The following is a 27,856-nucleotide window of genomic DNA, read 5'->3' as shown; positions in this document are numbered from 1 at the left end:
AAAGCAAACAGGAGGGGACCTGTGCTGGGCTGTGCCCGGCTCTGAGCCCTCACGTCTCCACCTGCCCCTCCCCAAAATGCAGCCTCTAATCTTCCCTTTGCAGTGTGGGTGGGTAATAATGGGCAGAAACCTGCTCCCCTGTGGCAGTGATCCCAGAAAGGCTCCCAAGCTGTGCTGAGGGCAAGGGACTCACTAGAGCCAAAGCACTCCTGGGGCAGGTAAGCTGCTGTTACACCTGCACCAGCCAGCTAAGCACCAGGGATGGGGGCACCTTCTGGCTGAGAACAGCCCCTTTGCAAGCCAGCCTTCAAAGACAGCACACACCTCCTCAGCCTGGGCAGGGAAAGGGGCAAATGGCCCTTCCTATCCAAAACTCATCTCCCCCACAGAGCAGGCCACTCAGGACACACAATGTCTATGTAGCACAGTTATTCCCACCCAGCAGGTGCTTCACAGCCTCTCTTAAAAAGAGGAACCACAGGCAACTTTTTATCAACTTTTTTTTTTAATTATTATTAATTGTGTAAGAAATGCAGCAAGTTTCTCAGCTATTACTGTGATTCTCTTCCCCATGTGTAATCCAACCACCACCAGCCCAAAACGGGACCCTTCCAGTGCTGAGGGGGCAAGCACTGGGCACACTGCAGGACCAAGGTGGGCAGGAACCCCAGAGGCATAAAACCCCCTCTGCTTTCCACAGAAGACCAAAATTTTAATCACCGAAATCAGCATCAATCTTCCCAAAGAATAAGAGCGGCTGCAAGTGGGGTATTAGGAGACAACCCACGTTTTCCTTCTGTTTTAGCACCAGATCAGGAGGGTTTCCTCTTTCACTGTCCCTTGCACCCCAGCACACAGACATGCCTCACCCAGAACTCCACTGGGGTTTCACGGGAAGAAACTCCCATCGTCTCCAGCATCCTGCAAGGAGAAGCAGAGGAAGGGTCTCGCCCTGTCCAGCCAGCTCCCAACCCGACACCCACAACCAGAGACACGTCTCTTCCACCCATAGCACAAAGGCCTGGATGGCAGATGCTTCCAGCTGCTGCACAAGGGTTGTTCTGGTCAGTGAATAAATTAGCAGGCACAGGGATGCCTCTCCTTCCCAGAAGGCCCTTGCTAGAGGCCAAAACAGGTTGGTGAAGATGCAACCACCAATATTTTTCATGCCCTCTGCTAATCAAGAACGAGACAAAGAAACTCAAGATACCTCTGACACAAGACTTCCATGCATATATCAGCACAAGCACACCATAGAGCTTCATGGACTTAACATTTAAGGATCTGCTGTTTAACCCTTGACAGACACCCACCCACACCTGGGGGGAAGGAGGGAGTGCACCCCTGCACAGTTCACTTCTAGCTTCAGAGGGGTCTCTACAACTTCACTCTTTGTGCACTGTAGAAAACAAGTCCTCCACATCCTGCTTGTTTTCCCAAGCAGTTTTCTCACCTCTTTTCAGTCTCTTGGAGAAGGGATTTTGCAGCTTCAGGGTCATTCTTCATAAAGGTTTGATATGGAGAGGCAGACTCCAAGTAACCAACCACACCCTCGACAGTCATGGGAATTTTGTCATAGATATCAGTGATTCTACAAGAGAGATGGGGAAGAAAGGAGTATTGACAAGTTAAATTTCAAAGGCAGGGGAACACAGATAACAGATTGACATGGTGGTGAATAAAGTATCTGACACCATCAAAGGTCCAGCAGATGGAAACAACATCCAATTGTGGCATGTGGTGGCTCAAGAGCTCTGACTGATGTGCAAAGATGGTTCCAGGGACCATCTCATATAGTCTGTGACTTGACCAGCCCTTTTGGTACAGGCTTATCTGCAGATCCCCATCCCCTCCAGCATCCAGGACACCAACACCTTCACACCACCACTACCACCACATCCTTTTTGCCTGCAGAGTCAGCCCCTGCCCCGTGCCTTGGTGGGGAGGCAGGCACTGGCTCCCCAGAGGTCTGGGGCATGTTTCTGCCTCACTCTATTTTTCCTTTCACCCATGAAGTGACCTGCCCAGAAACCTCCAATTGTGCTAGACCATCAACTGAAAATCCAACTCAAGGCTGCCTTGAGCAGGAAGGGTCCTCACAGCCCTCAGACCACACTTGATGGCTCAGTGCAGAGCCACATAAAAGCCAGGAGCAGCAGGAATGTAGCCACACAGCTCTGCCTCGATGCACAGGGATTTGCTGAACCCCAGCAGCTGGGCTGAGCTTCTGGCACACCCCGCTCCCTTGTGTCCTCGCTGGGCTGGAGGCAGAGCAGCCCCCCAGAGGAGGAGACACCCCCTTTATCCACTCCTGGTGTTGCACTGAGGGGGTTCTGCTCACCTCTTCTTGTCTGGGAATGGCAAGGCCTCGAAGATCTCTTTGTAGTTTTCCAAGACGAATTTTAGTCTATTATGTGCGTATTTTAAAATCTGGTCCCAGCACTGTAAAGACAGTGTATTAAAAAAAAAAAAAAAAGCACAAAGCCACTTGAAGTTCTCAATTTCCACTTACCTCAGTTTCAGGCCCAAACCTGATGCATTCACACGTGGCCCTTTTTTTTTTTTTTAAATACTCGTTGCATTAAAATACACCAAAAGTCTTGCTTAGTGCCCAGAATTTAAGGATGATATTTTAGCATAGAGGTAAGGGTTCTGTCTTTCTCCCTACACTGCTTTTACTGATTGTGGAAAGGCTCCTTTTATCCAGTTATTAAAACACCCTTTGTCAAGAAAGATTACTAAAAAAGGACTTTTCCCAAACAGTTTATACTCCCCATTCTTTTCTCTGTGATCAACAGCAGGAGAAGTATCTTTGACAATACCAGCCCCTAGATATGCTCTGGCACCCTTCTCACCCTACCAGAGCCTGCCCCATCAATGCTAGCATCCCTTTTCTCCTCATCCAGCCAGATTTAGCACTGCTTTGGAGCCTCTAAATCCCATCTCAGCCTTGTCCCTGCAGGTAACCATCCCTCTTCTGCCCCATCCTGCACCAGGATTCCTCTCTGTATCCAAGTAATACACATTTTCCTGCGCCTAGAGCAGGAGGGGAAGCCCTGAGGTTTGGGTTCCATCTCCTCACCTCCCTGAAGATTTTGGTGAGCTTTTCGGAGCAATCTCCGTAGCGCAGGCTCATGTCCACGGTGTAGGTGCTGATGGCCACGCAGCCGCCCGGCCTCACCACCCGCTGCGCTTCCCTCATGAACTTCTCGATGTCAAACCAGTGCGCGGCCGTGAACGAGGCCAGGACGTCCACAGAGGCGTCCTGGAACGGCAGCTCCTCTGCAGGGCACACGCTGGGAGCAGGAAGGGAAAAAAGACATCTGTGATACGGGAATCAGAGGGTAGGACGTGAAGCCAGTGGGTATTTTCTGGAGGCCATGAGGACAGTGTGGGAAGACCATGGCTACTGGAAGTGTAGGATAATGCCTGTTCACCTCGGGAATTCCATCAAATAGGACTTTCTTTGGTGCCAGCTGGGTCTTAAGATAACCATACTCACAAAACACCACTTCCATGTAAGGACCCGAATTTTGCCTTTGGTTGAGCTCACTTCCCTGACACTCACAGGTAGGAGACATTGGGAATGGAGGAGGTGTCCTTGGCCTCCTGGATCTGTGCTTCACTGATGTCAGTCCCCACCACCTTCTTGAAGTGCTCTGCAAGGAAGCGGGTGCCTTGTCCGGACCCACAGCCAACATCCACTACCAGCTCAGCAGGGATTGCCTTCTGTGGGGAGGAGGGGATGTGTCTCAGTGGGCAGCCACCCAGTTTCTGTGCTTTTACCCCATTGCTTCCCACAGCATCCACTCAGGAACAGCCTTGGCATGGCAGAACCTGTGGAAGGCCTCTCCTGTGCCCCCATCTTGCCTTAAGCCCTGCTGATTTATCATTCCCCGTGGTACCAATCAAGGTCACACTCCCAGCAAGGTAAACCACCCACAAATAAAGATATCCTCCAACCTGGCCATACCCCACTCACCTTTTCCTGCAGGTAGGCAAGGATGGTTTGCTGCAGCTCTTTGCCTGGTGCAAACCTGTATTTCTGGTAGACGGCCGCATGGCCTCTGCCCTCGAACATCTGGGTGGTCATGCTTGGATAACCTGGCACCTGGGAAGAGGCAGGAAGCCGAGTTTGTCACCATGGGATCAAATTCTTGCTGCCTACTTAGTCTGTGACCACAGGCACTAAAGCCTCCAGTTCCTGGCGGGGGCCCTGGGAGGACTTTGCCCATGAGGCTCCGGGCAGGGGAGTGTGAACCTGCTCTCTGAGAATCCCTCCCACGGCTGTAAGCTAATCCCAGGAGGAAACCAGCAGCGAAGCACTCCTTACTCCTTTGCTTCCCCCCCTCCCCGGCTGTTTTCTGAAATGAATCACCACTACAGTAGAACACTTGTTTTTTGTGTGAGGTTTCTTTGGAGGTTTTTTTGTTTTGTTTTAAGGAAACCCGTGTTTTAGAACTGACAACACAATCACGACAACTCGACTCTGCGTGATTGTGTTGTCAATCACAATTGACAGGTATTTTTTTGCCTCTCACGGACACGGCCAGGGCGTTCCTGGCTCGCCCACCATTGTTCGCCCCTGTGATGCTCCCGGACCCCCCCAGTCCCGCACGCCCCGGCGATCCGGCGGCCAAAGCGCGGTGCCCGAGCCCGTTCCCGCCGCACCGGAAGGCTCTCGGCTGTATCCTGTTTGTCTCGGTGCCCGAGCAGGCGCCGTGCGGGACAGCGACAGCTCCCTGGGCTGGGGACAGACCCCAGGAACCTGCCAGAAGGGCACCCTGCCCCGTCTGACGGGCCCAACACCCTCCCTGTGCCCACAGCGAGCGGGGTGGGCAGAGCGACGCGAGAGCTGCGAGTTTATCCAGAGACGCACAAACACATCGGACAATCAAGGGTTATCCTGCCTTGGGTGCAGGAAGAGATGCTCAACCAGCGCAGGGCTGGAGCTCCCAGCAGGGAGCAGCAGCGCTTCCAAAGCCCTTTCTGGAGGGATCCTCCAGCTTTCTAAGCGCTCAGAGGAGCCTCCTTCCCCCAGCCCCCCGCGCCGCCCCCCGCCCTTACCGCCGGCAGCTCCCGCTGCCTCCCCGTGCGGAGCTCCGGGCAGGACAAAAGGGAAGAAAAGCGGGCGATGGCCGGCGCCGCCCCCGGTACCTACCGCCCGCCCCGCAGCTCCTCCCTGCCCGGCCGGAGCGGAGCCAGGGGGTAAAATCCAGAGGGCAGCTTCCAGAGGCTCATCCCGCCGAGATGCTGAAGCCCCAGAGCCTTAGGCTTTACACAGCTCTGTAGTTACTAATTACAGAGAGCTTTCAAAATGCCCACGGATCCCGGGGGTCCCTCAGCAGCCCCCACATCTCGGGAAGCGGATTCAGAGCCCAGAAGATGCTCACAGGGTAGCAGGAGAACAGGATGCAAAGCTGCGGGCAGCCAAAGCCATACCTACAGCGCTCTGTCTGCACTGAAAGCCTCTCCTACCGTCCAGCGGAAAGAGAACATGTACAAACAGAGTCCCCTGCATCATCTTGAAGAGCACAGAGCATGGTATCTCAGGAGTAGGCAATCTGCCCTGATTTGGGGCAGGATTTTACCCCTTTGCTAAGAGTAATACTAATTCCATGCAGCTGAAGCTAGCGAGTCATGGTTCACGAGAAGCACTCAGTTTGTACTCTGCACAGCAGTCGTGGGTCTATGCTAATTAGCACAGCCTTAAAGCCCCTCCTAACTTTAAGAGAAATCAGAGGAACTTACCTAGGCACCACCTTGAAGCAGTTTGCTGAATCAAAGCATGGGTTGGAGTTAGTGGGTTTGCGTCCGGAGTGCTTTATTTGGGTCACCTGCTGCTTAATCCTGCCAGGGGTGGTACCTGGACCAAGAGAAAATACCACACAAGCACCAAAGGTCCCTGTGGTTTCATAACCCAGAATTTTGAGGGTTGAGATACCCTAAGTTTGCCTGTATTTGCTGAGAGCATGAGTGCAGACAGGAAGGGCTGATGTCCTGGGCTTCAGTCACCTGCCCTCTTCTGAGCCCTATAGCATGGGCTGCTCTCCTGGGCAATACACAGGTGGTATTTAACTGATCATCCTCTAGCTACTGAGACCAAACACCTGCAGTGCAGAGGCTGCAAATGGCATCAGTCCTTTGCTAGCTCTCCCAACCTTTGGCACACTGGATTCAGCTGCCTTTGACTCCCTATCCCAGCTCTCTTGTATTCCCCAAGTGACAGTGAATCTCCAATGGCCCTGCACCATACAGCAATAAATTGGTCTTCTCGACCTTTGGGTTGCTGAGCCTTAGTCCAAACATGAGTTTAAACACCAGGCACAGAGAATCAGACACTGTCCATCGTCCCTACCAGCCCACTCATTAAATTCACAGACTTTAGGAATGTCAAAGTGCCCTGGGGTCTTCCCAACTTGTTCCCCAAACCTACAGGCCATGTGGATTTGAATTATATAGCAGGGTCCTGGATTAACTCCAAACTCTGACCTTAATGCAGAAAAGGAGCATTTAAGATCCTTCATCCCTCCACACCTGCTCTCCTGAAGTCTTGTGTCTGTTGGCTCTGGCCCCTCCCCACCTTTGTGCCTCTGAAGAATGCAGTGGCAAAAGAGTTCCCAGAGCTTTGCTTTTCCAAACAGGATCACCAAGCCAAGCCCTAACCTTATCAATGGCCAGGAGGCAATTCCTGTTCTTGGGATATAGCACTTGAGTGCTTCTGATGCCTCCCTGTGCTCCTCCACTGCCAGCATTCCCTGCCCATGCTGCATCCTCACCTTGCTCAGCACTCCAGGTGCGTGGCCATCCTCCTCACTCAGGCACTGGGGTTTCACTGCAGCCTCTGGGATTATTTCCAGGGAGATGTTTGGGTTTTTTTCACTGGCAATGCATCTCACTCTGAAATTTATTAAAAAAAAACCAAAAACAAACAAACAAACAACCCAATCTATTTTAGGGAAAAAAGCTCAAAGGAGACTCCTGTCAGTTTGCCTGTGTCACTTGTTGATATTTTTCACCAACAGCACCGTGGTTTCCACAGCACTGAAATGTCTCATCTTGATATGGATAAAGCCACTTTGTTTGTATTCCCGTGGTTCGTTTCACCACACATCACTAAATATTATATTGAATTCTTTTCATCCTAGGGAAAGAGCGCTGCCTCCTGAAAACAAAACAGCTGACATCTCCTCAGCCAGATGCTTTGATATTGCTGAAGATTCCCTTTCCCCTCCTACCCTGTGAGGAAGAGCTGCTCTGTTTTATCCAGAGTACAGATGTCCCTCTCAGCCCAAGCCTGGCTCTGTAACTGTGTTCATGCTGTCCCCAGCAATAAGTTTCTGGCAGAAACATCTTCCCTAATTTCACCTGGACAACACTTAGCTGGCTTCTTTTCCTGCAGCTACAAAACATGTCACAAGCTTCATAAACACCTTCTAATTAATTATGTCTATTGCTCAAATGGAATACTAATTCTCATTTATTTCCTGGCTCAAACACTGCCAGACACACCATGCTGCATTTCTAAGAGGGTCTCCCAATTTTAGAGGATCTGAGAACTAAAACAATTATACAAAGTCTTGCTCAGCGGGTTCAATTCTCCCCCTTCTCTGTGGATAATCCCCTACCTGGAAAACACTCCAGGTCTCACCTTCCCACACTTGTCTGGAGGAATTTCAGAAAAACCCTCAGCTCTGACCAACTGCATCAGAGCTGCCCCTTTGGCCAGGCCTTTAAACACAGACCTTAAAGTGGCAGCAATTCTGTAGCCCACGGCTGAGGGCTTGTGACTCACCCCTGCCCTGCATCCTGCCCCTGCCTGTGGGAGGAGGGTGAAGGAGGGGACACGATGACCTTCATGTCTGGGCAGAGCAGTGCTGTGCCATGAAATATGTATCCCTGTTTTTAGACAATCTGAACTCCAGGCAAGTCCCCAGGAACATCTGGGATCAGCAGGGTTCCAGCACACACACACTGGAACCACCATGGCTGCATGTGGTGAGCTGCAGGACATTATCCTGGGGAAAGAAATCCAGACCCAGTGTGTGCAGGAAGAAATGTGCTGTGCCCACCCCGATGGGAGCCCTGGTGATATCTGGGGCCTTATTTCACCCAACACTGCTCTGACTCCCCAGCAGGACCTGTGGGAGGTGCTGAGCCCCCTCCTGTGCCGCACTGGCCTTGTGGCACCAAACCCTGCCCATGCATTGTGTGCAGCGTGGAGCTAAAGAAGGAGCAGGCAAATTGTCCTGTATTATTGTTGTTTATTACCCTCCTGCATTAAATTCACAAATTTAATTGTTTTAAATTTCATTTCAGCTTTGATTCACTCGGCAGCTCCATGCCAGGCCACACTGGAGGGAGGATACCCAAAGGGCTGGACAGGCTGGGGTCAACCTCCCCATTCCCAGGATCCCGAGAAGAAGCCAGTGATACTTCTCTTACCTTGTGAAACACTTGATTTGCTTTCATGATCCTAATAAGGCTTCAGCTCTTGGGAGATTTTCCCCTGTTTATTTGTTCTCTTATGGAAAAGGAACAAGATTTATTATCACAATGAGGAATAAAGGGATAGGAAAATATTTGGTATTTCTATGAGGATCTTTTTTAAAACTAGAGAGCCCAGACCTTAAATTAATGAAGAACATAATTCTCTTGGCTTACAAGCAGCAAGGCATGGATAAAATCTCCTTGTAGGGAAGGGGGTTAGCCACAAATTAAGGATGTCTCAGCTGATTGCACAGCTGTGTGTTAGAGCTGTGCCTCGAGGTCTTGGCTGGGACTGGGGCTGGGGCTATCCGTACCTGCTCCCTGGCAGCTCTGGAAAAATCAGTGCTTATGTGAAAAAAGAGCCCAGATGAATGAGACCCCCAGAGGATCAACCAGAGAGGGAGATGGAAATCTCTGCAGCTGTGACTATTTTTGGGTAACTGCGTCCGTGCCCGTGCAATTGCCAGATCCTTGCAATTGTAGCCGGCATGTTGGCTGGTTATTGTTGTGCTCAAGCACACAAAAGGCTGGAGGAGAAATAAGGGCAGGCAGGGGCATGCTCAAGGGCAGGGGAGGAAGCCTGCAGAGGAGAGCGCCCTTGACTTTGAAATCCTGCCTCGCCCCTTTGCTCATCCGGCCATAAATCCTTCCTGGTGGAATGATTGATGTGCAGTGCATGTGGAGCTGGGAGCCCAGGCTGAGAGTAAAGCCCAGCACTGGGATCTTCCAGAAACAATAAAAACAAGTCCTTCTCACATAATGTCACCTTTTAACTTAGGAAGATGGATTTTGGGGCCGATGAATTAATTGAAATTTAGAAGTCACCTGAGAATCCGTGGCAGAGGACCCTGAGATCTCCCATTCCCCATGCAGCGTCCAGAGGCTCCTCCATTGCTTCCTGGCTCATCTTCCCTCTTTACTTGCTGACAAAGCAACGCCACCAGCATATCACTGTCTCCTGTCCATCTGTAGCTGCACAGCCATTGATCTCTCAATGTTGTGCCTTCTTTAGCCCAGCGCTCCTGGGTGTCCAAGAGAACATGATCCCCTGCGGATCGATTAAAATTTCTGGAATTAAAAAGAGTAAGAGAAACGTGAGCACAGATTGATCTTATTTCACCTTTCCTTGTGTGCACAGACTGGAGAATATATGATGATATAGTAGATGATATTATTATATCTGCTGACATAAGGAAAAAAAATCCAGTGGTGTCAGGAAACTGCTGTAGTAAAATTAAATAACTCTTGGGGATGTATGTGGTCAAACCAGACTTGGGTCCGGCTGATGCCTGATGGGCTGTTCTGAAATGCAAACAAATCTGTGGCTATTAAATGAGATCCAGGACCATCTTAATTCAGAGTTTAAGCTTTTTCTTCTTGGGATCCCAGCTAAGCATGTGATAGGAACATTCATTGTAAGACAGGGAGAAATAAAGGGGAAGGGAGCAATATTTTAGGTTCTTCTCTTCTTCCTCCAAAAGTCCCTGCACCAAGAGACAGCTGGGTCCATCATCCCCTGCACATTTCCCATTGCAGTTCCCAGGATCACAGCCCTGTGTCCCAAAAGCCAAGTGGGAACAAACCTGGAAGTGCAGTGGTTCAGGGGGTTGGAAAGGGGGAATTTTTGATTCTGGCCATGCCGTGCTGGCCAGGGATGGTCTGTGTCAGTGGTAGCGAGAGGGCTGGAGGCTGCTGCAAATGCTGTGCAATGTGGCATCAAGGAGGGTGCAGGAGGGCACAGAAGGGTGCAAGAGGGTGCAGCAGGGTGTGTGAGGGTGTGTGAGGATGCAGAAAGGTGAGGGAGCATGGAGAAGGGTGTGGGAGGATGCAAGAGGGTGCATGAGAACCCTGTTGGAGGGTGTGAGAGGATGTGGGGAGGTGCAGGGTGTGCATGAGGATGCAATGGGATGGAGGAGGGCACGTGGGGATGTAAGAGGGTACAGGAAGATGCATCAGAGAACAGAAAGGTACAGGAAGGTGCTTCAGGATGCAGAAGGGTGCTGCAGGGGAGAATGCAGGGGTGTGCAGGAGAATATAGGAGAAGTGTGCAGTAGGATACAGGAGGGTGCAGGAACATGCAGGAGAAAGATGCAGGAGGAAGGTGAAGGTGGATGGTTCAAAGAGGATGCGAAGGGTGCAGGAAGATGCAGGATGGTGCAGGGGTTTGCAGAGGGGTACGAGAAGATGCAGGAGGAAGGTGTAGGAGGGTGCAGCAGGATGCAGGACAAAGATGCAGGAGGGCGGCTCCAGAAGGATGCAGGAGGGCGGCTCCAGAAGGATGCAGGAGGGCGCAGCAGCCCGTCCCTGAGCGCCGGCGGGGGCCGGGCCGTGCGGGTAGGGCGGCGGGGCGGGTGCGGAGCCCGACCCGGCCCCGCTGCGGGGAGGGCCCGCCCGGGCCGGCCCCGCCTGCCCGGCTCTCCGGCGGCGCCGATGGGGCTGCGGGCCTGCGCTGCGATCGCTCTGCTGCGGCTGCTGCGGCGGGGGAGGGCGGCGCCGCCCGAGAAGGAGCCCCTGCTAAGGTGAGACCCCGGCCCGGCCCCGCGGCGGGGGATGCGCCCACCCCGGTCCCCCGCTCCCCAGCCTGGCGTGAGCCCCGCTGTGCCCAGCCCCGCTTCCAGCGCTGTCACTGGGGCTGGACATCCCCTGCCGGAGCGCTCAGGGCGCCGGAGGGATCTTCCCCCGGCGGGAACGAGCAGCTTCCCGTGCCCTTTCCGCCTGGGTTGGCTGCCGCAGGGGCTGAGTTCCTCCTGCCAGCCCACGGCGCGGTGCCCCCCCGGGATGCTGAGGCACCTGGCGAGAGGTGTTCTACGGGAAAGGTTTAGGGAGTGAATCGAGAGCGGCATCTCTTCGGTGTTCCCCGTGATGCCCGTCCGCAGGGACGGTCCAGCGCTTGTCTTTCCATGGTGGGATTTCAATAGAGGAGGATGAGACACTGAACAAAAAGGGATCAGGTCTCATCGTTAGGCAGCTCTGTGCTTTGCAGAGCTCAGTTCCCGGGTCGGGATCTTAGAATCACAGAATGATTTAAGTTCGAAGGGACCTAGAAGATGACCTTGTTCCATCCCTGTGCCACCCTCCACTATGTCAGGTTGCTCCAAGCCCTGTCCAACCTGGCCTTGGACACTTCCAGGGACGGGGCAGCCACAGCTTTTCTGGGCAACCTGTGCCAGGGCCTCACCACCCTCACAGGGAGGAGTTTCTTCCAAGCATCTGAGCTAAATCTCTCTTTTACTTTAAAACCGTTCCCCCTTGCCCTATCACTATCTGCCCGTGTAAACTGTTGCTCTCCCTCTTTTTTACAAGCCCCTTTAAGAAGTGGAAGGGGCTCCAAAGTCTCCCTGGAGCTTTTTCTTCTCCAGGTTGAACAACTCCAGCTGTCAGCCTGTCTCCATCCAGGGATGCTGGAGAGGAGATGAGGATGCAGAGCCGGAGCCGGCTGTATGTGAGAGCTGCCCGTGCTGATCTCCAGGGAGCAGATCTTTCTCTCCCGCTGTCAGTCGCATCTGCTTTGTGCAGAGAGACGCTGACGTTGGGGGGTTGTGTTAAAAAGATAAAGCCCCGAGTCGTGGAGAAGAGCCGTGAGCTGTGGAAGAATGTGAGGAGAGTCTGCATGTTGCAAAACACCCATGCAGTAGGTTTGTGGCACCTCTCCCTCCCTCCCCAGCTCCCAGCCGTGGTCTCAGCACCACCAGTGGGTATCCCAGCCCCGGGAGGGGGCAGGGACCATGCCCTCCCTGCATCATCGGTGCGACAGAAGCACTTCAAGGGGAGTGTGGGATGCTCCCGGTGTGCCCTACATAGGTGTCAGGTAACAGCAGAGCTGGTGACAGGGCTTGAAACGTCCTGATTTCGCGCTGTTAAAGCAGTTACCTAAATAATAACCAGATAATCCCGAGCATGAGGTCTCCAGCCCAGGAAATTGGCATTAAGCTACCGGGAGCTGAGCACACGTGTGGAGAAGCTCCTTCCTGGGGCCACAGTGGCTGTCCCTCACCTGGCTCCTTTCTTTAGTAACACGCCTTCCACTGGCGATCCAATTAATGCTGCTATAAGTAGGAAAGCCTCTATAAATTCTGGGAATTCTAAAGGCACCTGCTCCTGTACAAGTGTGCTGGCATAATTAATCTAACAGCCTAATCACTGGCTTGTCCTTCCTTGGGAGGCTTTTGGGTTTTATTTCATAGCAGGCATCTTGCAATAGCTTCCTGGCTTTATTTTTACTTCAACTTTGTTTAAAATGAATGACTTGCTTGAGATTTCAGATCTTTTAGCTGAGTTTTAGGTTTTGGGACCTGGTGTCGTGGGTGTTGCAAAGCATCCAGGCTGCCTGGCTGTCTCTCAATGTGCAAAGGTGGGGTCTGGCTTGGATGGTGTACTCAGGACGAAAATAAACGAAATATTTGGGCTCTGAATTCCAAAACAAATCGAATGTGGACTGAAAGTCCCTTGGAGAAGAAATTGGAGAAGAAATCAGAAGAATCTGATGAAGCATTAGTGCTCACCATTTTCTGGATAAAATCCAGAGTGTGAAATGGTCTCAGTCCCTTGTGGTCCCACAGAGACTCCTGTAACCTGCAAAGCAGCTGCTGTTCATGTGTTCCTTTTTTTCTCCTCCCATTTCTTTCTTTTCAATGTTGTTTGGAAGAACTGTTGGCAGAACTCTCCATGCCTGTATGGACTTGCTGACTCCTGGGCACTGCCTGCATTCCTTACAGACTGCTGGATGCTCCATGCTGTGATTTGGAAATCGAGATGCACTGAGGGAGGGAGTGGCTCGGAAAAGCTCAGGTGTGGGAGTGTTATTTCCAAATACTGGTGCTTTAAGTAATTCATATGTTAAAAGTACTGGTAAATCCCTGAGTGGGAAGAAGCCTGTTGAAGGCAAGATGGGGCTGAACTCATGCTCATGGCACAGCTGGCTCCTGAGTGATCCCTTCCAGGCTGGAATCCTGTCTGCTCCACAACTGAGAAGCAGTTTGAGCAAAGCCGTGCTGGCTCCGGTGTAGGAACGGCTGAGTTGTGCCACCCCCACCCTCCAAGTTACCTTTGTTTGCTTGTCTTTAATGAGAGATTATAAGAGATTATCTTTTCCCTTATTACCTGTTGCTCAGGTTTTTGGTTTGTTGAAAGTCTAATTAACCTTCCTGCTTCAGGAACGCTGATGGGAACTATTTTTTTCTATTTCATTTATGTGCTGGAGCTCCTTTTAGCATCTTTCTATGGCTTGGTGCCACAGCGCTCACAGAGTTATCTGAGGTTTCATTGGATGGGTTCCTTGCGAAAGGAATGGGATTTGGGTAGCAAACAGTGGGTTGTTCTAACAAGAAGTGAGCAGAGGTTGCCACAGGGTGGCTGAGGAGACTGTTGGGTAAGGCCAAAAATAGTTCTCCACTTATATTGTCCTGCTCAAGTGCCTGGATGTCCTGATTAGACACTTTATGGAAATCCCCTGCTAAAAGTTCTCCTGGCAGAGGTTAGTATCCCTGTTAAAAAAATGCACATCCCAGTAGCAACATTAATCCATAAAACACAGAACTGCCCTCTGTGCAGAGAAAAGCTCCCTGCCTTCCCAAGGAACAACATTCCCAGAAGATAACACTCTGCTTTGCTGACTGCTAAGCAAATTAGGCTCACACACAGGCTGAGGATGTTTCCATCCTCAAATAAAGATGGGGCTAAATGCCCTTTCTGTGCCTTGGCTGCCCTTGTGCAGCTCAGCATGTCACTGTACCTCTGAGGCAGGAGCTGCTGGGGTGGGGGACACCTGCAGAGGTTGCCTGCTTGGTTTGGTAGGGTTTGTGCTGCTGGGGAGAAAGTAGAGCTGCAGGGTCCCACAGAAACGTGGTCGTGGATGTGGGACCTCTGGAGAGAATCCAGTCCCACCCCTGCTCAAGCAGGGTCAGCTGGAGCAGGTTCATCATCACAGAGTGATTTGGGTTGGGAGGGACCTTAAAGATCATCCAGTTCCAACCCTCTGCCATGGGCAGGGATGCCACCCACAAGGTGGGAAGGCAGGAGGCTATGGGAGCAATGGGAAGATGCCACCTTTCATCCTAGCAGATGGATGCTCCCAGTTCTTCCAGCCTAACTGCTCAAATAATATCCAGTGTCTTTAGCAAATTCATGTGTCTCATGTCTCTCACGGGAGCACTGCCTGGTATAGACTGTGGCTTGTGTGGTCAGGATGTTTGCTAAGGTAAAAAACTCTGCCTGTCTTCCCATTCCCCACTGCTCTTCCTCCTCCCATCTCCCAGGCAGGACTCTGGGCACTTTTCCCTGGGAGGGTACAAGGAGGCATCACGGTGCTAATGCTGCCTGGCCTCTGCCCCTCTCTGCAGCAACAACAACCCCTACGCATCCTTTGGAGCCACGCTGGCACGGGATGAGGAGCAGAACCTGTGGAGCACCCCCCACGACGTGACCCACACGGAGGCGGACGACGACCGGGTGCTGTACAACATGATCGTGGTCAGGAACCAGCTGGACAAGGACTCGGAGGTGAGGCAGCGCCGGTCTGGGCACCCAGTCTCACCGTGGACCGGCCTCGGAGCTTCCATCACCCTTTGGGCTCGCTGCTTCCACCACAGCCTTTAGCACTGCCTCTGTTTAAGCACCCACTAATCACAGAATCATAGAATGGTTTGGGTTGGAAGGGACCTTAAAGCCCATCTCGTTCCACCCCCTGCCATGGGCAGGGACACCTTCCACTAGACCAGGCTGCTCCAAGCAGCTCCCATCTCATCCCTGGGAAGCTTGGGCGTGTCTCTGGCTGCTGAGCCAGGAAGAGCTACCCTGAGCTGTGATGCTTTTCTCACCTTCATGGAACCCCGAGGTTCATCTCCCTCTGTTTTGAGAATCTCTGTGTTCTCCTTGTCTCGGCTACTTTCAGTGCTCTCCCAGGGCATTATCCCATTGAGCATATATTGCCTCCAGAATCTTTCGTCCTCCCACTCCAGATCCCCTTCACTAGATATCTATTTCTGTACATCTTTGACCAACCAAAACCAAGGATTATATGACTTCCATGAAGGAGTAAGGAAACACAGCAGCTGACACTTGAAAACCAAGGAAGTCTTAAAGCCAGTGGTGGGCTGGCTACATTCAGGGATGCAGGAAAGGACACAAGGTAGGCTTGAGATGAAGATCAAGGACAAATGGACTTCTTGGGGAAGGAAACTGGGAGGAGGAATAGAAGAGACAAAAAGGAAAAGATAGTGGGAGGGAATGGGAAGAACATGAGGAAGATGTTTTACAGTGGACAGGAATCATTTGCTGCACATGTCTCAGAAAGCAGGGAGATCTCCAGGGAGGTTTCCCAGGCATTCGTTGTTGCTACAACATGCACGGGAATGATGCCCTGCAAGGACCTCAAACTCCCCCCACCACCAAAAATGTTCTGGAAGCACTGGGACCCCCAGCCCAATTTCCCAGTTTCCCAGGCTGCTTGTTTTGTCCGCTATCCCCCCGGTTTGTCCTTTCCATGGCCAGGCTGGCGTTAGCCCTGCCTGCAGTGGCATTTGCCCAGCAGTGGCAGCGCCCGTAGCTGAGCTGTCGCTCCGGCAGCGTGTCAAGTTCAATCCTTCTCCAGTGGGTTGTATGGCAATTATCGGGAAACAGGGAACTGGCACAGCTCTTACTGTGGAAGGGAGAAATCATCACTGTTACATAAAGGCTGTTTTGCAGCCCTGATTTCCTTCGCTAAGGCCCTTCAGCTCAAAGGAGATTTCAGTGGCCTGATTAGGAGCAGGCTGTGGTGAACAGTGACACATTTTTCCCCTCTCTGCTCTGACTCCAGAATGTTTGCAGGAAAGCCTGGAGGCTTCACATTTAATTTCAACACGATCCCACTTAATCCAAGAGTCTGCAAGGGTGTAACTCTTCCTCCTGTGATAGTCCCCTTGAACCAAAAGCTAGTTCAGCTTTCACAGGAAGCTTTAGACTCCAGAGAGATCAAAATTACAATTTTGAAAAGTTTAATGAGATAATGCAATCTTTGTATACAGTTGGCCAGAATCCCCATTCAAACAGCTTTTCAGCTTGGTTTAGGGCTCATGATGAGGCAGGCCTCCTAAAAACTAATATTATCTATAAAAGAGTACCATAAGTGGCCAGACTGCTAAAAAGCTGTCTCCTTGGGCATGTGTGTCAGCCCTGTTCTGGTTGCAGAGGAGAGCATCAGTTATGGGTGAGCAGGAGATTGTTCCTGTGCCTGCCTGTCCTAAACCCAATGTGCTTGCCTGTCCTAAACTCAATGTGCCTGCCTATCCTAAATCCAACCCTTTCTCCCTGTCTTCAGTGTACCCACAGGGTTTTCAGTGGCTCTGAGCATCCAGTGAAAAAGAAAGCCCAAAACACACGGGGCTTCCTCTCCACAACAAACGTAGAATCACATACCCTGTATTTTTATGCAGTGCAATGAATAAAAAGCCTGAGGAGTGCAACATCAGGTCACTTTTCAGGAAAGCCAACTCACAATATGCTTGATTTGAGTTATGGCACCGTGCCCTTTGCAGCTCAGGGTTGTTGCTGCTCTGCTGCTTCCTTTTACAGCTGGGGAAACTGAGGCACCACACAGAAGCCCAGCAAGCTGTTGCAGATTCCAGCTGCAGTTCTTTCTGGGTGGCAGGACAGGGAGGGACTTGGCTGGCAAAGCCAACATTCCTGTGTTCAGCCCTGGGTGCCAAAATTTCTCCTTACTCCAGCAAGCATTTTAAAATTAGGCCAGATTGCAGTGCCCTCCCCTCCTAATGAGACTTCAGCCCTGAGAGAGAAAAAAAGTCTAATTGCAGAACAGCCCTGGGCTGCAAAAGCCATAATCTGCTTTGGGGGCTGCTCTGTTCCCAAAGTCCCCAGGGGGAGTACGTGGATGCTGCAGGACAGAGGACGGAGGAACCGTTTTTTTGTGCAGTGCACAAGTGTTACAAAACCATAGGTCCTTTTTTCCTGTGGTTATAATTGACTGAAAGGAGAACTACTCCCTGTACTTCTGCTTTTTCATTTAGCAGAGAAGTTTTGGTGTGCAGTGCACTCACTGTATGCTTTGCCATTCCCCACCTTTATCTCAGGGATTTCCTAGCACAGGACTTTGGAAGGATCCCAAAGAGCAGGTCGCCCTACACTGTGTGTGCTTTATCTGCATGGCACCACCCTGGCAGCACTGGTGTCCTCCTTCAGGATGGACCCACACCCCATCTGTGCAGAGCTCTTTCTTCCCCCTGTCCCTTTTGACAGTCCTGCTCTGGGAAATTTTGGCAGCTCCAGCCCAAACACAGTGTGCCTTTGGAGACCAGAGCTGTCATCAAAGCTTTTGAAGGCTGGGATCAGTGTTTCAAATACAGGAAAAATGGGATTTTTTTCCTCCTCCTGCTCTGCAGCATTGTTGAACCTGTTGTGGTATAAAGTAAATCCTAAATCTGGAGGTGAAATGAGCAGCAAGAGCTGCACTGGGGTCACTGCTGGGCTTATGTGTGTGATGGGGCAGATAGCCCTCCCACTGAGGGCCAGTTTGTGGTGGCCCTGGTGCCTCCATGTCCTCTAGTGGAGTGTGTGGAGTTACCTGGGCAGAGAGGCTTCAGAGAAGGAGCCACGGTCAGAACAGCTGTGCCACAGGTCTGTGAGCAGAAGCTAAAGGTGGGATCTGGCATTATGACTGAGGAAAAAACCCTGTTCTTACAGCTTGCTATAAATGCAGTGTTTCTCTCTTCTTTTGGCTTATTCCCTCGAGGAAGGTGGGATCACAAACCCCACCAGCAAAGGCAGTTCCTCAGCCTGTAGCCCTGCCAGGGGCCTGGCTAGCAGAGTGACGCTGGCATGATCCTCCTGAAAAGCCCATTAATGAGCTGACAAGGCCTATTTTTCTTCTTCCTCCTGCTCTCTGACAGGATTATTCTTTTTTAAACAGGTTGCAGAGAAGGTCAGTATTGTGACAAGCTGTAGCTGGGGCATAGAGAGGTGATGGGATTTCTCCAGGGCCGGGGATGCTGGCTGGGGAGCCCAGAACCGACCCTCTTAATGCCTGCATGCCTCTCTTAAAATGAATCCAGTTTAACCTTATGCTAATCTGAGGTGTTGGTCGATGGACCAACATGTAGTTTGTATTTGCTCAGCTATTTCCAGTGGAACCAGAGCAGGAGCATCCCTGGTGTGCTACCTGCCTGGACTGGTATTTTGCAGTCTTTCCCTGGTAACTCTGTTTTGATCTCATTTCCAAAATAACTCTTGAACAGAACCCCAATTGCTTTTAAGGGAATAAAGGGAACGGCTTCAGTAGAGGATTGCTTTGGCAACTTGAAGAAAGCTCCCTCCTAATTAGTAAATTTTCATGTGATCAGGGATGAAAAGTTGGACAGTCCTGCCTGTTCTCTTGGCACATTTTTTTCCAGAGCTCTCTCTGAGTTATGTACCAGCCTGGCTCATTTAATGCCATTTGGCATTTGCAGATTTAGTGTTTCACACTAGAGAGTCTGGGGAAATTTTCCAGGTAAACATTTGAAGGGCTGAGCACTTAGGGAAGAGAGGCAGTGGGGTTTCCCTGCTGTTCCTGGGATATTCTTGACTCATGCACACAGGGTTTTCTCAAGCCCCCACTGGTATATGTTGTGCCCAGCTCTGTGGGTTTGAAAGGGCAAAATTGGTTGCAAAAAACAGGGCTGGAAACTGCAATCTGCGTTGGTCTCCTGTGGTTAATTCAGATTTTGGCAAAAGGCAGATTTTCTTAAAGGGCTGCTTTTGAATGCATCACTGGGCTGGCCCAGACCTGTAGAAACCCCAGGAGGTTTGGTGCAGACCAGTCTCCTGCTCTGCTCTCCCAGTCCTGTGTGTGAGAAGCCTCCTCACCACTCCAGAAATTACACTAACCTTTCCAAGGAGCTGTGGGAGAGGAGTTTGGTGTGGAGCCCCAGCCTGCCCTGTGGTGCTGAGCAGCTTCAGCCTCGTGATGCTGCCTGGTCCCTCCAAAATGCTCCCTCCACAATCACATCCTGGTGACTCACGGGATGTGTGTGGGGAACACCCTCCACAAAGCCTCTGATGTTGCCCATGCCTATGCATGGATGGGAGAAGCTCTGCTCTTCCTCTGCTGTGTAGTTCAAGGGAGATGCTTTTTAGGATAATTTCAGGAAGGGAATGATGGTCTTAAGTTTATTTCCTCATTAAAGCCACACAGAGGACAGTCCACAGCAGTCAGGGTGTCTCTGCTACAAGGAATTGCCTGGGAAAAGCCAGCATCCTCCTCCCAGCTTTCTCTATAGAAATACAAATACATTCAGCTCCATACTCAGGCAAAAGAAATCCCACTGGAACAAGGGGTCCCTCCCAGGCACCACCATTAAGCATCATTTTCTGTACTAAAGCTGTTCCTTTGCACACTTCCCAAATTCTTCATCAACAGGACACTGTTAGAGCTCCCCTGCGACTGAATATGCATTGTATTCACTTCCATAGCACAACGCAGTGACTGCGGCGTACAAGAAAGCCATAACCTAGATTCCCTTAAAACAAAAATAGACAAGGGAAAACACACTGCAGTTAATCCAGAGAAAATCAGGAGCAGCTTCCCTGCATGCTAAGCACTGCTGCCGTGCTTAGCGAGGAGTCTGGCTGGCTACCGTGGGGGTAAATCCCTGCAGCCCTGAGAGCTGCTGCCAGCAGGCCGCGTTCTGGGGAGAGGAGCATCCTTCCCAGCTCCCCCCAGCTCACTAATTCCACAGTGTGAGCACGACTGGGATCACAGTGGCTGTCTGGATCGATTGTCTGCATTAAAGCACTTGTTTATCTCCGTGGGAGGGCAGAGACACGCAGCTTATTTCCCCACCAGCATGCTCGCTCTCCTTTCTGCTGGTACCGAGGGGTCATGGAGGGCTGAGACGTTTCCAAGGAATCCCTGCCAGCGGGGACCAAGGCATCATGCAGCTTTTTAGTCCCTTTCTAAAATCTTGCGAGTTTTCAATAAACTTCCCACAAAGCTTTAACACAATAAACCCCCTCTTTTCTTTCCCACTGAGAGGAGCTCAGTTCCTAGCTACGAGCTGGGAGAGGAGAGTCTTGCCCCTGCCTCATGTCTCTGGTGAAGGGCTGAGGAGCCATCCTGGTGCCTTGTGCTGGCAGCCAGGTGCCCTCCTGTGCAAACAGGAAAGCTTTTTTCAAGTGCCACTGCAGCCCAGAGGGAAATGTGCCTCTGGCTCGTGGGGAGCAGCAGCACAAAGCTAAAGCTGAAGGGGATTTTGCTCTCTGGGAGTGAGTGGCTGCAGGCAGAGCTGGTTTCCCCTGCTCTCCTGACCTGAAGTCACCAGTGTGTTAACCCTGCTGGCTGCTTTTTCCAAAGTGTAATCTCCAAGGGCTTCCTGCAGCTATGGCTGATCATCAGGAAAACAGGCTTTGTTTTTAATTCCCTGCAGTTGTGGTGTGTCAGGAAAAAAACACTAGGGAATCTCCAACTCTTTATGGAATCAAGTCAACTCTTTGAGGCACCAGGTATCAGAAAACAGTGGGATTTCTAACCCACAGCTGACCTCTGTGAAAATTGTTTATCCGCTCTGAACCCAGAGTGTTGTGTAGGAAAATCTCAGGGTGACGGCACAGATTAACACCTGTTTATTCTACAAGAGTCCGTCTAGGTAATCTGGTGCTGAGAAATAAGATTAATTAAGGTTGTTAGTGCAAGGAAATTACCAGGATGATGCTGTGACCCATTGTGGGACTGCTTCTAAAAATGCACCCTTTGCAGAATGTGCACTGATTAAACTCAGCTATGAAAAGTCCTCCTGGTTTTCTTGCAGAATGCATGCATTTCCAAAGGAATGCTTGCTGATAGAATCATGGAACCATGGAATCATTTAGGTTGGAAAAGCCATCTAAGATCATCAATTCCAACCATTAACCCAGCATTGCAAAGCCCACCACTAACCTTGTGCAGATGTGTTTAAATGTGCTGGTGTGACTTTAATAAATAACCTCAAACTCCTCCCTCTTGGGCAGTGTCCCATTAAGCTGGAGGGCCAGTGCAAGGATTTCAGCTGTACAGTGAAGTGAGGTATTAACTGCAGCAACTGGCAGCCACTAAGGCTTATTATGTCAGATGACTCTAGTTCAGCTCTCAACCATCCACGTGCACCTCTGTTCTCTTTAAAAAAAAGTATCCCAATATTTTAAAAACCTCTATTTTCTTGTTCTCTAGTACTTTCAAACACCTGCCTACGCAGTTCAATGCCAAGCAGAGGGCTGAGCAGTTTGCAGAAGCCCCTGCATGGGTGACCATACTGAGAGAAGTAACTTTTTTCCGAACTTCTCTTTCCCATGCCTGTAAGAAAACGTGTTGTGCCAGTTTAACTGCAAGAATATGAAAATAAGGTGTTTCAATGGTTTATGGAAAGTTTTTATTAACACCTGATTGTGCCTTCTCAAGCAGTAAAGGCCAAATGAGGTATTTTCACAGGCTCAGGTTTTGATATTAGCTGGGGTGTCAAAGTTTAGGGTAAAGGGCTTTGGACCAAAGAGACTCAAGTCTCCCATTTGGAAATTCATGTTGTTCCCCAGACTAGGAGAGCATTCCAATTTCCAGCACAGAGCTAGAATTGCATTCTCCGTGTCTGACTGAGGAGACCACTTTGGTTGCCAGCAACACCTAAGCTAAATTCTGTCATTTCAGGGTGACTGGAAGCTGCGTTGAACAGAGATGTGGTGCCAAATATCAAGCTAAATATTCTGTGCTGGTCAGTGTAATTTTTTCCAGGGGCAACAAGAGCCTGGTTGTTGACCTTCATACCTCAGTGCCTACATTAACAGTGCAATTCTGGCTCCATTCCTAAAAGCTCAAATTCCTTGAAAAGCATCAGATTGAAACAACTGAGTGTCTCTTATCCCTTTGCTTCGCAGGAATGGCAAAAGCTCAACTATGATATTTATACCTTACGGCAGACCCGAAAAGAAGTGAGGAGCAGGTGGAAACACATTTTGGAGGATTTAGGTAAGCTAGGGGACAAAAGGATGTAATTTCTGTGGTACCAAACGAGGGGTCCCACCGTGGTTGAGGATGGGAACAGCTCCACAAAATGAGGCTGGTAGAGGAGAAATGGAGGAAAATAAAAGGAGGTTGGTGTGCAATGCCATCAGATATCCCACATGACATCTATGAGCCTGTGGGAGGCTCCCCAGGGCTCAGGCAGGGCTGGGAGGAGACGGGGACACCGTGTCTGCAGGCACGTCAAAGAGCCCATGAACCACGATCACCTTCCAAGCCCATAATAGAGGCACAGTCATCCATTTCATGCTTCCTTGTGGAAACTTTGCAGTGGGAGTTCACCCTGGGTTTTTCTAAACAAGATAGGCAGGAAGGAATGAATATTCCTTTCAGATAGGAACACAGATACATCTATTTTGCTTCCTTAGCCTGTGGCAGCTGATCAGAGCTAAACCACTCACTTTGTTTGCTCCCAAATGAATTTGAAATATTCTTTCAGCAAATGGAATAGCTCCACAGAGGCCCTCCTACTCCTGCTGTATCCAAGCTCACAGTGAGCTTCCCCCAGTGGTCCTGTGGAGAAGGCAGTGGTGGTTGTGACACTGGGGTTTTCCCAAGTGCCTGGCACACAGCCTGGGATGTGCCATGCAGGCACAGCAGCTGGTGACTTGCATCATGCTGTGGAGGTGGTTGGTGGCTGATGAGAGGAGGATGTGTGACTCTGTTCAAGGACATCATCCCTGGGAGCCAGAGATGGGTATCTCGGTTGCTCCCGCCCTACCTGCCATTCTGGCATCTGGGTGGGAGGAACATTATAAATCCATAACTAGGCATCAGGGTTCATCCTCACCCCGGTGCTCACACGGCCTGTACAGGCCAGACATGGGAGGGGTCGCTTGACATCCTTCCATCTGTCACTGCACATTGACAAAGGCTCTCCCACATCTCCCTGACATCTGCCAAGGCTCTGGAGCTGTTTTGCAAAGGGTGGGGAAGCTCAAGGCCAGGGATCATTTGGGCATAGCAAAGCCAAACATGCAACCAGATGTGAAACCTGCTATCTTTTGTTATCTAGACCTCTGCTTTAATCATAGGACCACCGCAATTACCCCATATGTGTTTTCATGTGAGATGCATCACCACCAGCCCCCTGGAGGTGAACAAGGAGTTGGTGGCAGCCATTACATTTAAAAATCCCTGTATTCATTCTCCTCCCCTTTCCTTTCCTGGATACCCTTCCTATAATCGATGCTGACTGCTACAGGAACAATTAGCTGTGCATTCATTACTGCCACAGGTTTTATCACTGTTACCCAGCTACATATAGGTGCTGTCACTGGGATGCTCAGGAAGCCCCACCAGCCCTGAAAGCTCTGTCAGCATCAGGAATGTGGAAGAGCTGAATCAACACCCTTGGTGTGCATGTCTGTACACTTTTTCTCAGGAAAACTAGTAGCGAACTCTCTCTCTGAATGCTTTTGTGATTTTTAACTCCCCACTAGCAAGTACATATCTGCCCCAAGTGCAGACACAGAGCCTGCCAGAGAGAAACACTAGTTTGTTTCAGGAAGTAGGGAATACAGCCATCCAAGATAGAGGGGGAATAAGGAACCTTGCAAGAGCCTGGGGGGCTCTGGGATGACCCTGCTCGCATGTTTGACTTGTTTCTGTAACACATCTCTCTCCAGGTTTCCAGAAGGAAGCGGACTCCCTCTTGTCAGTGACCAAACTCAGCATCATCAGTGACTCTCAGAACATGAGCAAAGCCCGGGACATCTTGTTAAAGCTCTCAGAAGAGACAAACATCTTCCCGACCAGCTGGGAGCTTTCCGAGCGCTACCTCTTCGTGGTGGTGAGTACTGTGAGCATGCCTTTCCTCCCATCATCCCCAGCTCTGCCAGTGAGCTCACATGAAGGGAAGCAAGTAGGTGAAATGCACCAGAGGATGCTCAGATACGTGGTGGCGTCTGGGGTGACCCTGGCTGATGAGGCACTTGTAGCTTGGTGGTTCAGCTTCCTTGGAAATGTCAGTGTTGTAGCACCATGAATTTCACACCTGCCTGTAAGTTCCTTTAATCCTGTGCAACTGGATGCTCTTGCATCCTGTTAACAAGGTGGGAAAAGATTAGACCTAATGCCTTGCTTAACCTGAGAGTGGCTGTGAAGAGAGGAGATGCTAAGCCATTAGAGAGGGTCCAAAGGAGGTCAACGGAGGTGGTGGAGGGCCTTGAGGGGAAGCCGTATGGGGAGCAGCTGAGGGCACTTCATCTGTTCAGCCTGGAGAAGAGGAGACTGAGGGAAGACCTCATCACACTCTACAACTTCCTCAGGAGGGGAAGAGGAGGGGCAGGCACTGATCTCTTCTCTGTGGGGACCAGGGACAGGACGTGAGGGAAGGACCTGAAGCTGTGTCAGGGCAGGTTTAGGTTGCATATTAGAAAAAGGTTCTTTCTCCAGAAGGTAGTTGTGCACTGGAACAGGCTCCCCAGGGCAGTGGTCACAGCACCGAACCGGACAGAGCTCAAGAAGCATTTGGATGATACTCTCAGGGACATGGTGTGACTCTTGGGGATGGTCCTGTGCAGGGCTAAGGGTTGGCCTCGATGATCCTGGTGGGTCCCTTCTAGCTCAGCATATCCTGTGACCCCGACCAGGGAGCTGCCTGAAACAGCCCATAGTGACCATAACCCCCCTTTCCTTTGGCAGGACCGGCTCATAGCTCTGGATGCTGCAGATGAGTTCTTCAAGATGGCCAGCACGGTGTATCCCAAGAGACCCGGCGGGGACAGGGCGGACGAGAGCCAGAAGGCCCCGCAGTGCATCTCTGTGGTGGTGCCCTGAGGGACGTGCCTCGCCGGCGTGAGATGGACAGCGGGACCGGGCCCTTCGTCCGAGGGGTCAGCACGAGCAGTGCCGCTCCTTGTTCTCCTGCACAGAAGCAAGCGGGGCGGCTGGAGCCGAGCACGGAGGGCAGCGAGCTGTGCCCCACCGGGAGGGCACGGAAAGGCGGGTGCTGGCCCCAAGGTCCTCCCAAGCAGATGGGAACATGAACTGCTGTAGAGTAGCCCCAGTGGGAGAGCAGTAGCCAAGTAGTGTATGTGATAGGCACGGGGGGAATCTGCCACACATGGCCTTGCTACCATAACTGCAAAAGTTGGGATGCCTCTAGTTCCAAGCGCTGCAAGGAGATCCGCTTTTCCACCTTCCACTGGGACCCGCCACTGCCCCTCCCTCTTACCCTTCTAGCCAGGAGGACCAGGGAGAAAGGAAAAATTCCTCAGTCATCTGCAACTCTGTCCTCTTCCTCATCCCCAGCCCATGGCAGTCTCCCCAGGCAGGTCCCAGAGGATTTGGGAAAGAGGCAGGAGCAGTGCGTAGCCGAGAGAGGAGTAAATGCCAGGCAGCAAAGCCTTGGAGCAATGTCACAGTTGGGTGCTATCCCCAGCCATTAGTGCTTTGGGGGCCTTTGTGTCAGGGTGCTCAGCCTGACATCTTAAAAGAAAGTAGAGTTTAGGAAGGTGCCAAGGTCAGAGCTGCTGAGAATTTGGCTCCTGTAATATCCTCAGGTTAGCTGTCCAGCATCTCAATTAATTTCTGAAAGTTTTGGTCTTAATTGCCTGAAAAAGTCCCACCACAAAGCTGCATGTATTGTCAGTATAAAAATCCTCATTATCAGCAGGGATGATATAATGAACATCCTTTATATCTTGGGGTTTTATCTGATAACAAGCAATAATGTTAAAACATTGGATTTGGTAATTTAAAAACAAGTGGTAATTTAAAAACAAGTCCTTCGTTGATTAACATACATGCTGCTAATTGACCAGTTGAAAATGCTGGTTACACAGGACCTCCCAAAGCAGCAAACCAGAGCTTTTATTTGTTTATACCTACAGTGTTCAAAAGATATAAATATATATTTATGAATTGTTTCTGTTTGTCAGTCTTCCTGGGGAACATTTTTGTCAACTCAGAACACCAGTGAAAACTGATTTTAATAAACAAAACATTACAAAACCAGCCTTTCTTACTCTCTCTGTAACCCTATACAGGTAACAAATGTATCTTGACTGCTGATAGCAAAAGGGTTGGGGTATTTGCAGAGCCTCTGCAACCTGTTCTCCACACAGTTTAAATTGCCTGTTGACTTACAAGAATTGGGTTGTTTGCCAGCCTAAGACCAAAGTCTTTGTAGGAGATGATGGGGATCAAATTTAATTTCAGTGGGATTTAGCATTTCCTACTGATTTCTTTTTCTTCTAACAGAAGTTCAGCTGCACTTTGGAAAACCTCCCATGTTTTTACAGAAAATAAACTCCGGTGCACAACAAATCCAGGGTTTGACTTGAAACAAATTGTTGCAGAACTGAGCAGTCTAAGGAACACTGAGCCAAAGTATGTGATGCCACCCAAAAGTCAGCCCTTGGCATGTTATCACTTTACAGTACTATGTGTTATTTAAAACCACCTGATGAGTTCCAAAATCTCAGGGGAAGAAGAGAGATCCTGTTACTGAGCTGCTTGTTTTGGTGACGGAGGTTGACACCACACAGCGCCTTTGCAGAGCCACCCCTCGCTGTCACTTGTAGCCGTAAGACCGGTTCTGATGTCAACAAAATGCATTTTGTTGAAGCTTAATAGGACAAACTGCCCCAAAGGGACAATAATCAGTATCTCTGAATGAGTTTAGCTACCGAAATAAGAGTTTCTGAGCGCGGCCACAGGGAGGAGTAGGAATTCGCAGCAACATCGGATCAGAGCGGAGCCGCTCTCAGGGTGGAGTAACCAGGCTCAGGAACTTGTGCACCGCTTTGTGTACTGATCACAACAGGAACAGAAAAGGTCTGTCAGTCCCAGCACTCAGATAAAACTGGCATAGGGTATCCTGAAACCACTGCAAACCAGCCTTTGGTTAAGTAGAAGGATGCAGAGCTACCGAAAATCTGCAACTTGAAAAACTCCAGAAACCAGCAGAAATTGTTCCATACAGGTTCCAGCTCAAGTTTGTCATTCTGTCCATCTTAGAAGAAATGCCTTGTATTTCGTGCACTTGGGGTAGGAGACCAGTAAACCATATTTCAGTTAGCAAAGTGCAGAGACTAATTTGCCTTTTCTAAACTACATAGAAATTACTAGGGAGATGCATGACTTAAACTTTCATTTTGCTCAGATTTGGCTCTGTCTCGAGGACCAGCAGGAGAGGACCCTCCACCCAGGGACAGCACATGCTCACCATAGGGTTCAGGCACTACCCAGTTGCCCACTGGTACTGGGCTGCCCGTCAGAGGCTCCCTGGTAATGCTGCATCACCGCCACGGTCCTGGGTCCTGGGATTCATTTCCCAACACAGTAATTATCTTTTTTAAGGTAAGTTTGGGTTTCTGGGCACCCCCGAGGCCTCTTGAGCCT

The 27,856-nt window shown here is 50.5% G+C and overlaps 2 protein-coding genes across 3 annotated transcripts; one reads left to right on the top strand and one right to left on the bottom strand.

Moving 5' to 3' along the window:
* Positions 1-508: 508 nt before the first annotated feature.
* On the bottom strand, positions 509-5,952 carry LOC103762342 (putative methyltransferase DDB_G0268948). Of its 2 annotated transcripts, none has more exons than XM_008929000.3 (7): positions 5,752-5,952; positions 3,983-4,111; positions 3,569-3,729; positions 3,083-3,296; positions 2,342-2,442; positions 1,454-1,591; positions 509-921 (listed from the first exon to the last, which is right to left on the bottom strand). In XM_008929000.3, exons 2-7 carry the CDS (start codon positions 4,091-4,093, stop codon positions 831-833), a joined length of 816 nt encoding a protein of 271 aa, XP_008927248.2. In that variant the 5' UTR covers positions 4,094-4,111; positions 5,752-5,952; the 3' UTR covers positions 509-830. The 2 variants fall into 2 exon arrangements, with proteins under 2 accessions (XP_008927248.2, XP_029815406.1); XM_029959546.1 differs by lacking the exon at positions 5,752-5,952 and adding an exon at positions 5,068-5,176.
* Positions 5,953-7,985: 2,033 nt separating this feature from the next.
* Positions 7,986-26,213, top strand: MREG (melanoregulin). Its single transcript, XM_029959594.1, is given in 7 exon segments — positions 7,986-8,150; positions 10,829-10,969; positions 10,972-11,009; positions 14,829-14,988; positions 22,363-22,453; positions 24,136-24,299; positions 25,154-26,213. Coding segments are annotated over 7 exon segments (894 nt in total). The 3' UTR covers positions 25,289-26,213.
* The last annotated feature ends 1,643 nt before the right edge of the window (positions 26,214-27,856 follow it).

Source organism: Manacus vitellinus, unplaced genomic scaffold, assembly GCF_001715985.3.
Source record: "Manacus vitellinus isolate BGI_N305 unplaced genomic scaffold, ASM171598v3 scaffold_20_pilon, whole genome shotgun sequence".
NCBI classification, from domain to species: domain Eukaryota; kingdom Metazoa; phylum Chordata; class Aves; order Passeriformes; family Pipridae; genus Manacus; species Manacus vitellinus.
Note: the sequence above shows the minus strand (reverse complement) of the source record. Positions and strands in the feature narration are given on the sequence as shown.

Bases quoted from the DNA above. Each gene is read 5' to 3' on its own strand.
- LOC103762342 (XM_008929000.3), bottom strand. From the start codon at position 4,093: ATGACCACCCAGATGTTCGAGGGCAGAGGCCATGCGGCCGTCTACCAG. The intron at 3,297-3,568 runs GTGAGTGTCAGG...TCCTGCTCCCAG, and splicing joins ATTCCCAATGTCTCCTACCT to CGTGTGCCCTGCAGAGGAGC. The intron at 1,592-2,341 runs GTGAGCAGAACC...TCTCTCTTGTAG, and splicing joins CCATTCCCAGACAAGAAGAG to AATCACTGATATCTATGACA.